A 10,000-nucleotide genomic window follows, 5' to 3' on the forward strand; every position below is an offset into this window, starting at 1 on the left:
AGCATGATTGTCTTTCCTCTTTTAACCAATGATAACATTGTTTTCTGGCGTTGGTGTAAGCCCATGGAGCAAAACCCAGCGCAAACCTCGCACGCGATGGCTCGAGAAGTACCCGGAAAAGCCGCTGGGCCCACCGAGATGTAAGCAAAAAATTCTAACGTTTTCTTCATAAAAGACAAATTTCGAAAAAGAATTATTATGGCTTTCCCTGGCGAACGTTCTTTATTGAGCGGATGTGAAGAAAAAGTCGAAATTTCTTACAGGTGAGTAAGTTTGTAATTTTATCAAAAGCCAACAACATCTAAACACTGTCAAGAAACGAGTGGCATGAACATGTTTCTGAGATTTCTCAGTGACTTTGATGAGAGGTGAAAGTCTGCGAAGTTTTTGATGGCTGATCTCTGCATTTCTTTATGTAATTTGGTCTTACTTGGCGGTTGAAAAAATAACTATACAACACAGCGAATCAAACAGATATATTGTCTTCCTTTCCGAGAAGCATCCATCGCTAATTGGATGTTTACAACTTCAAGGTCAATATCCTTAAAGCGTTCAAGGTATCGAAAAAGGTCCTTAATTCCAAGCATCGGGAACGTAGAAAGCAGGTAACGGTATTAATTAAACCGAATACTGTTTCAAAGAATCTGTTCACAGGTGACCAGATGGGGCCAAATCTCCAAAGAGTCCTTTCTTCCAAAGCCAGAGGACCAAATTCGGTTCTCTAACAGCCCGATGGAAGTAGAACCAGGAAAAATTTGTCGCCGTCACAAAGCGAGTAGTTTACGAGCCATTCCGTCGAAACTTGAACAGTGCAGCACAACTGAGAGGTCATAATAGCCTCAAAAATATGCCAGTGCATCACGTCAGTGGCAACAACGCAAACATTGCGTAGAAAAGAAACCGCCCGAAAAGGGGAAAGCCGGCTTTTTGGAATCTACTCAAACATATGGCATAGTTTTAATAGCTAGTATCTGCATCATGGTTTCAGTTGCAAGTTTTAATAATTCTAGGAGACTTTATCACCGCAAATATAACCACATATAAAAAAGAAAGGTAATTTCACCTGATACGTCGTGGGATGGACCCGTAAACCTAGTGGGTGTGTACCCTTTATACCGTCTCCAGTCCAACGTATCGTTTCGCTTTTCATTGCTCCATTCACAGAAATGTTTATCAAATGAACAATTTCCTGGAATGAAAGAGACCATATTTGGAGATGTTTAGTGCATGTTTAAAGATTTGTATTAAGTGACTATTCCACTACGTCTTAAATTTCTGACAACAACAGTTTCTCACAAAATCTTGGTTTTACACAAGACGTCTTCTTCAAAAGCCGATTATACCTTTTTTCCCGGTGAACGAGTTGGACTTTTTATGAAGAGTTTCTCAACCCGGATTTGCCTTTCACATTTTGTGCCTGAAACATTTTTCACAAGCAGCCGCAAAGGCGGAAAATTTGAATAGATTGACTTCTCTCAGGAATGGAAAACGAATTGCCCCAAGGCTTAAACGTGTTCTTATAAGCACTCTTAAAAATTCCCCTATACAGTGATGTAGAGAATTTAAATATAATTTAGGCAATGCGTCTTGCTGAAGTCCTACAGGTCTCCTGTCGCGTTTTGTTGAAATTAATTTGATATCAAATTTCCTGCTATATCTGCTACACTTCCGTTTTCATGAGGTGTTCTTTATAAATCAATCCACGCACGTTAATTTCTGCTAAATTCTGTATTTGAAGTTATGGTGTCAATAAATTTCCGAAAACTAGTCTGCGAGACGCTTTAATTTTCCGAGACATCCATCCCCATTGGCCTCACTCGTTCTCGCGCACCGACGTACTACAGCGACCTAGAGTTACTTCTTACCTTGACTAGCTTCTACGGTATTCTTCCACCAGTACAAAAATACAGCAAATATCATTAACTTCATCTTAAATGGTAATGTGTCCTTTAGTAAGCTGCGAGGATGCTGTCGGCAAAATAAATAAACCAATAAATAAAGGATTAACGATCACGACATTCAAGTAATTGTTTGAAATAAATAGTTTTCTCAGGGATGCACCTCCTTACATTGGGGTGTACCACAGGGGATTGTTATTCCTATTGTACGGATGAGCCCGCATGAAGACGTTTCTACCAATGATGCCATTAATTTTTTATCAAAAAAAAAGAAAAAGAAAAAAGGCCGCCCATTTCCCAAATACCCTACAACGAGCACCTCCTTCAAAATAGCCAGGTCTCAACCTTGTCCAGGAGATGGTCTCACCAGTGACACGGTTACTGTTTATCAGTAACTACTAGTAAGAGGAATGTAACCAATTTAAATAACTTCCTGGAGTCACCAGCACACTGATCAATTAAATCCGTGTAATAAGAAGTTCTAGTAGACTTAAGAAGAGCAGAATATCTTGGGCCGCGCTTGAGGTACGGCGAATAATATCACATCCAAAATGGCAAGTGCGTGGCTGGTAGCTCGGTATATCGGCCATGTATGCAGGATTCATTGTCCCCAATATTCATTTTGAAAAACATTCAGTCGCAAACGCCGAAACTCAGCTTAATAATAAAAAAACCCCAGAAATATCACTAATGGTTTTCGCCACAAACCTTTTCCCGTAACGTTTTGAAACTGTGGGTAAAAAATTCTTTGTGGCAACTTAAATGCAGGTTTAAACTTGAACATATACGTTCGAGACTGAGATGTTTTGTTAGCTGCATTCCTATCATTCGCATTTGCATTTTTACCTTTATTAAATACGGTTGGGTCGCTTTCTTTGCAACATAAGGTCATCCTATGCATGTAATTTACAATACTAAAAATAGAAAAAAAAATTACACGTGGCAAATTCAGAGTGAAAACATCTTCCCAAAGGCAAAAAATGCACTATTTATATAAATTTGGTCATATTCTGCACTTCTTACTCGTTACGTCTTACGTCTTACTTAAATTTAGTCATATTCTATTTATTATTATACTTCTTTGTTTACGTCCTTCGTCTGCAGTTTTCAGACCACACTGTAAGTCCTCGTTGCTAGTCCTACTAACCAGTAATTTGCTGATTCCGCGCTGTCTTCGTTAAGAAACACTTTCCTTTTTCCCAAAGTTTTTACGAAGTGCGACAGCTTATTTTCTTACAAAATGTGATGGACTGATATCACAAAGTGCGACATGTGTTAATACAAAGTGATACAGGTATTGCACTGAAAATGAGCCAATTTTATCACAAAGTGTGACATAACAGAAATGCTTGTAATTAGTATATAGCTTTGCATAGATATAGAAAAAAAAAGTCTTCAAAGACTGTCCTTTCCTTTTTTCAATATACCTTATTACACCGGAACTCTAAAGAACCCTTATTTATCAAGCAATTGCACCAAAGAAGTGCGCACTTCTCGAATGTTCTTAAAAAAGCCCATCTACGTCTATATAAGTCAACAATGCAAGAGGAACAAGTTTTTTATTTCGTTTTAATATAAGGTTCGACATAACGAGAACTCTAAATGGTTAAAACAGAGTTCTTTATGAGAGTACAGATGCACGGCTGACGTCACTAGTAGGATTTGGTGAGTACGTGTTGAAATTTGTTTATTCTTTATTATACAGTGTAAAGCAAATAAAGAAGCCTCACCTGTAATCTGTTTTGGGGATCTTCTTTCCATAAATTAAACTGTAGTCCATTCATACAACACAACTAGCGGTCCGAACACAGCAGCAGTTTGTTTACCAGCCGGACCAGCCACACGAGTTAAGCAGCTTGTTTTCCAATTGTTGGTTTTCACTTACTTGATCAGCAGCCAAGTTTTTCAACGAAAACAAAAGAAAAGGTGTGCATAATAATAGAGTTAAATTCCCGGAGGATTTGGTCGGGGCTCCAACATGGCGACCGTGACTTCATGTGAAAACCGAGAATTGTTCAGATTTTTATGAGCGAAAATTTAGCCGGATTTCACTGAACAATTTGCTTTTTGCCCCGATTTTAGACTGAAAAACCACTTGCACTCGTCTGTTAGCTAGCTTTGAACTTGCTTTTGACGTTTTCGCGCCTTTGATGGTTTGACATTTAGACAGCTTTGGTCGCGTTTAACCAATAAAATGTTTTGAACCCTTGTAACAACAATTGCGATGGGTCTATTTTTAGGGTGCTTTATGAAAGTACAGGTGCACGGCTGACGCCACTCGTAGGATTGGGAAAATAAAGTTGTCGAAAATTTTAGCCAAATGCGTGAGAAAATTAAAAAATTCTTCATTAGAAAACAAATAAACAAGCCTCGCCTGTTATCTGTTCTGCACTCAGGAAGAGTATAGATCACTCAAGAAGTAGGAAAAACACTCGACTATGTCTCTTGTTTCCCCTACACTTCTTTCGTGCACTATGCGCTTTGCGCGTGCTTTAAAACAGAACAGATCACAGGCAAGGCTTCTTTATTTTTTTAATAAAATATTGGCGATGAAATTCAGGCGAAATCTTTTGTTTGTGAATAAATTCAATCAACCAACATCGACTTTCCTCTTACATCAACTAGACACTCCGTGAGCGTAAACTGAGTTGCATTTGGTATGTGTTTATCCTACTCAAATTTTGTGCTGTTACCCAAACACCCTATCAAATTATAAAAATAGCCTCTTGTCTGTAAATAACTGTTGCATAAATTAAATTTGGTTAAGAACATAAAAATTCACCTAAATGCGCAGTAGATACGCTTGAAGAAATATTGTTGGCTTCCCAAATAACACCAGAATGACTAAACAGCAAGAATTCTGTCTGATCCCATATCAAATTTCAACCTACGCATACAAATTAGTTAATAATTACACAACATGATGAATTCACAAAGGCAGGAAAATCTGACAAAAAACGTTTTCCAGCCAAAACATTTATTGAAATAAAAAACATATTTGCTATTAGATGCAAAAAAAACCTTCCTATTTATTTCCGTGCGTCAGTCCAGAAACAAAACACTACTTATTTCTTGTTTTCTCAGAAACGAGACGTATCTAGTTTGACTTCAGGCTGAGCCGTTTACACAATAAGGTTGAATGGCCAATCAAAACAGGGTTTTTAATGACTGTTTTTGTTTAAGCCACATGATGAAAACGATGAGATTTACATCAATGTTTGTTAATCATCGACTGTACCCGTCGCTTGTCGCGTTCCAGGTGCCATTTCTGGCTATTATCTGCGTATTTTCACCGTCTGATTCAAGTTAGCCGATTAACTGGTGGATTGCATGACAAGTCACACCCTACCAACTCATTTTGCGACCTCAAAAGACGATCCCGCTTGGTTTGAACATCTTTTAGTTTTTTCGCAACATCCAGGTCACGTGATCCTATTTGCTGCCTGTCAGTTGTCATTTGGTTTATAGCTTTCGTTTAGCGCCTGTTTTAGTACCTTTCCGCAGTTGTTAAGGCAGTGGGCAAGGTTGGTCTTGTATGTTTCCAGTTTTCCTAATCTTTTTCGTGTCATTACTTGGGTCTGTTTAAGGTTATTTTCGAATTTACTGATGAGATTAGCTTCGGGTGGTCATCGCCTCACTTCCCTTTTATGTTTGTATTATTTTCTTTAGTTTTACAGAGTCTATTTAACTTCAGGACAACTGATTACCAGCTATAACTACCACTGGTGTGATCAATCGCTTGTGGTTACAAGGAGAATTTGGTGCGTAGCGCGTTGGAGGTCATTCTCGTCACCACAGCCTCGGATCAACCCAAGGTTCTGGGAAACTCTTGTAGTAGACCTTGTGCCGTAAGGGCTCCTATAACCAAAAATTGGTTATTTGAACCTTACGGCGTCTGCTCACTCTTCGTGCTAACGTAAATGCACCAGTTAGAGACGCTTTTGATTGTTCTTCACGAAAACCAATGAGAAGACATCTTGTTTCAGGGTTCCCCAGAGTTCTTCTCTCCCTCAGTCAAGACAAGAGCTCTGGGGTCGAGATTGGTTGGAGGTGGGATGGTTTCCCTGATCTTGGCCTAGGCCATGCTCATAAATGCACTTGAATCGTGAGCGTATAGGCTACACTTATTTATCGTCGAGACTAATCAAATAAAGTGAATTTTACAAACTATCAACTTTTCCACAGACTATGGCATAGTAAGTTTTTCGTCGGAATACCTTCGTAACAACAACAACAACAAAAAACCCGGAAGTAGAGAATTGAGCAGACGGTGTGACTTGTCACGCAACCATCAGTTAATCGGCTAACTTGAACACCCAGATAACAGCTAGAAATGGCACCTGGACCGCGATAATCGGCGGGTACAGTCAATATTTAACAAATATTAATGTAAACTCATCGTTTTTATCATGGGGTTTCAATAAAAACAGTCATTTCTCTAGGTTCCGCTGTCTGCAGTTCCGCTAATTGTCTCACTCGTGTTTGGGATCAAACCCTTCACGAAAGAACCATTTCTTTCAATAATGAAGTAAAAAAAAGGGCAACAACCTTTCTTTCAGAAAATTCTTGACTAACAAGAATTGTTAAATTCTCAACCTCGGTTAATGCATTTCTCGTACTCTGATTGGTTCACTCAATCTCGGTTATCAGCTCATATACCTTAGTTTGACCTTATATGGCAATTGATTGCGATAAGCGTTGCTAAGCTTAAATTGCTTTTCGCCGGAAAGCGAAATTTATCTCTGAATATAGCAAAAAAAAAATCCTTTTTGTGGAATGTTTGGATTAATTCCGACGTTTAGAAGTACGCAAAAAGGTAAGAAATGTTTTTGTGCTAAGCCTGCGTCTGTCTGACCACAAGGTATTACACAACATACCAGTGGTATTTCTCCAAAAATTGCAATCTGGCTAAGAGGTTGATTAATTTTAGACGCTTCTTCCTTTTGAGTGATCGGTTGAATGTGATGGCCGCACAAAAACCTGGATCGAAATCCAAGAGAAAGCGAGAACTGGAAAATGCAAGAACTTGTCTGCGTCAACGAAGTACTATTTAACTTGGGCATATTTCTCGAAGGTGCGATTACTAATGCAAAACACAATTCGCCGGTTTTCCTCCCCTTTATTTTCAGAAAAAGCTGAAATATGAAACTTTTGCCAAATCCTGTGGGAAGGACAAGAAAACCTCCTCTCATAGGCTGCTTTACAGTGTCTCCGCTCTGCTCTTTAAATTAAATTTGAACACCAAATACCCAATTTCCTGAAGATCCCGCAAAGAATTTTCCAGACTTTTTAAAATCTTTCCGCCATGTTTCGTGGTTAGACTTCTATGAAAGGACTGACAGGTGGATTTTTTTGGTACTTTTTCAGCCAATCAGGAGCGATATTTTCTCCCTCCTCTAGCGCGAACGGGGCTTCGAAAATCGCAGGCGGTTTCTCTAGGCTTCCCCTCGTCCTCTCCACATTCGCCTTTTTGGGGACCACTGATTCGTTCAATCGATTACTCGATCGAGGGTCAACCCGTTCGTAAGAAGGGTCTAAAATTCAACAAACCGCCTGCTACGCAGGCTAAAGCGAAACATAAGTTATAAATTTCTACATGGTTAATATTTCTGGGATTTATAAACCCTAGCTTCAAGTTTTCCAATTTTTGGGTGTGTAACCATTTTTGGGCGAATGGCTTGTGTCGATCTGTCAAATTTCAACATAAACAGCAAACAACATTTTGAGTCTGTGAAACTGACCCCATGCTGGCGCACGTTTTGGCTGCTACCGTCTTCGTGAAGAATGAAATGTATTTAACTTGGACTATTTAAGAGCGTTTCTAAAACCCGCATATTTTCGTGTTAAGTTATCTTAAACGAAAGCCCAGTTATGAAACAAAACTGGGGTTTAAAAATTAGAAAGCATGCAGGTAATCCCATCCTACAGAGTAAATTTCCAAACACAACCGTTTATGCTCTAGTTAAATTTTAACATAAAAACTTGGTTTACAGATTCACGTCAAATCTTAAAGTGTTTGTAAAGTCGCGGCTTACCGTCGTCGGGGCCGTATTAGTGTCTGCTCAGCAGGCGTTTGAACCGCTTTTTTATTTACATACCTTCCGGTTAGGGGGGTACTTACTCCCTTCTATGGGTTTTCCCAGATAAAGATCACACCAGTAAACAAGCATCTTAAGGCTTGAACGGGACACTTTAAAAACTCTTATCCAGTAATCCCTGTATTTTCTTTAGGTCTATGGATACTGGCAATTGTTAATCTAGATAATATTTAATTTCTCTCAGAGAATATCTGCGTTTTTCAAATGATCGTGGAACTTTTTTATATTCTCTATCACAATTTACGAGTTAAGATTTCGACAGGAAGTTACTGGATTTAAGACTTGGTGCTTTTAGACAAAGTAGTAATAATCTGACCAGATTCTCAATAAACTCATATAATCTGCTTTCCCTTGCTGTAAAAGAGCTACATGTTGTAAACAACAATGACAATGCTGCTCCCAAAATCAGCTGTTTGCAAGTGCGATTGCAGAAAACGAGACCACTGTGAAAGGGTTGACGAGAATCGATTGACAAAAAAATTATTGTTCTTATTTAACTTTAAAAACAAATGTAATTCTGCTTAAATGTCTACTCTTATGTTACTCTTAAGTCTTCGATTTCGATTATGTTACCTTGAGATGGCGGATCCTTTGAGTAAAGCAAGGCTATTTGTGGTTCAGCAACAAATATCTGCTCGCAAAAATAGACATCCAAAAGATCTGTGAAACGAGAGAAAGAGTGATTGAAAAACTATCCAAAGAGTGTTGATTCAAATTTAAGGTGATTCAAAATATAGGGTACAGACATTTGATTGAACCTGCTTCAAAGCTGAAGGATGTAAATGAAATCATAAGAGTTGGCGCGTCTGAGAGCCGCTTTAAGTCTCACTTCGGGTATTTCTGTTGCTGTTGTTCGAGACCAAAAGAACCAACACAGCTGCTTTAAAGCAAACAATGTAGAGCTTATATGTACATAAAGAAATTAAATTCAATGTATCATCTGCCCACAAAGAAGAAATTGGGGAAAACGTCTTCAAACAACTCATAAAAACTGCGGATGGATAAAATGCACCTGAAAAGAGAACTCTTGTACCCTGCTAACAGGGGTCTCCTTTCTTTCGCGTTCGCTGGGCTGACAAATACGAGAAAATAGACCTCTGCTAGCAGGAAAGAACTACTGCAAGGGACTACTCGCGGTTTTTCTCCATCCATCGAATAGTTATTGATAGTTATTTAAACAGGAAAAATGTGACATTGTAATTACGAAAAGGCAAGGAGACGAAATGAGCTTTTACTTGTCTTTGAAAAGCAAATAGGCGCGTACTAATACGTACTGATTGCAGAGTATTAATATTGATTCACATTCTGGCTGTCAAAGCGTTTAACGAGGAAAGCTTATTGTCATGAGGGTTAAGACTGCAGCTTTTCTGGCGAAGAAAGGCAATAGTGGTGGATATTGATGATCGTGCGCAATAGATATCACTTGACATTGTATTCGGAGGGTATTAAAACTGACTGGACATTTCAATTATCAGTTGATCTTTAGGATTTGATTTATCATAAGACTGCGTTAATCGGCGAAAAGACAAATCGCTCTTTTGGCAACTTTCTCAGATACTTGTAGATTAAGTGTTATATAATCCAAATGGGTCGCTCCGATAGACAATCGTGTGCATCCGCAAAATTGCTAATAAGAGAGAATGTAATAAAATAACATCAAAATAACCAACCGAAGAAATTTCTCTCTATTCTCGAAAAACGCCGGGGTGATTTCACTGCATGAGGAAAGTGCCTTTCATTTCCCGTCAACTCTTAGAATAAGCACAGTCTTTCGAAGCTATGTGTTAAATTAAAAGGACTCTTTAAGTTATTGCCTTAGAGAAAACAATAAATCTCCAGTCAGGAAAAGTCATCTCAAAAGAAAGACAAAAACGGTAAGAAAGGTAACCAAAAACATTGCTATACACATTGCTGTAAGAAATTATTACTAAAAGAAAGCCTGAATCAGATTGTCTGTTAAAATATACAAATTTGGATGCAACAGTGAAACAGGATATCAATGGC

The 10,000-nt window shown here is 38.5% G+C and overlaps 1 protein-coding gene across 2 annotated transcripts in view; it reads right to left on the minus strand.

Moving 5' to 3' along the window:
* The window catches only part of LOC138015036 (uncharacterized), a 234,725-nt gene extending 226,069 nt beyond the window's left edge, over positions 1 to 8,656 (minus strand). For both annotated transcript variants that reach the window (XM_068861936.1, XM_068861935.1), the window contains exons 1-4: positions 8,570 to 8,656; positions 3,629 to 3,782; positions 1,866 to 1,968; positions 1,064 to 1,189 (exon numbers count right to left, since the gene is read on the minus strand). In XM_068861936.1, the coding sequence (XP_068718037.1) occupies positions 1,064 to 1,189; positions 1,866 to 1,968; positions 3,629 to 3,682 (283 nt within the window). In that variant the 5' untranslated portion in view covers positions 3,683 to 3,782; positions 8,570 to 8,656. The remainder of the gene's footprint in view (positions 1 to 1,063; positions 1,190 to 1,865; positions 1,969 to 3,628; positions 3,783 to 8,569) is intronic.
* Positions 8,657 to 10,000: the final 1,344 nt, after the last annotated feature.

Source organism: Montipora capricornis, chromosome 9 (assembly GCF_036669925.1).
Source record: "Montipora capricornis isolate CH-2021 chromosome 9, ASM3666992v2, whole genome shotgun sequence".
NCBI classification, from domain to species: domain Eukaryota; kingdom Metazoa; phylum Cnidaria; class Anthozoa; order Scleractinia; family Acroporidae; genus Montipora; species Montipora capricornis.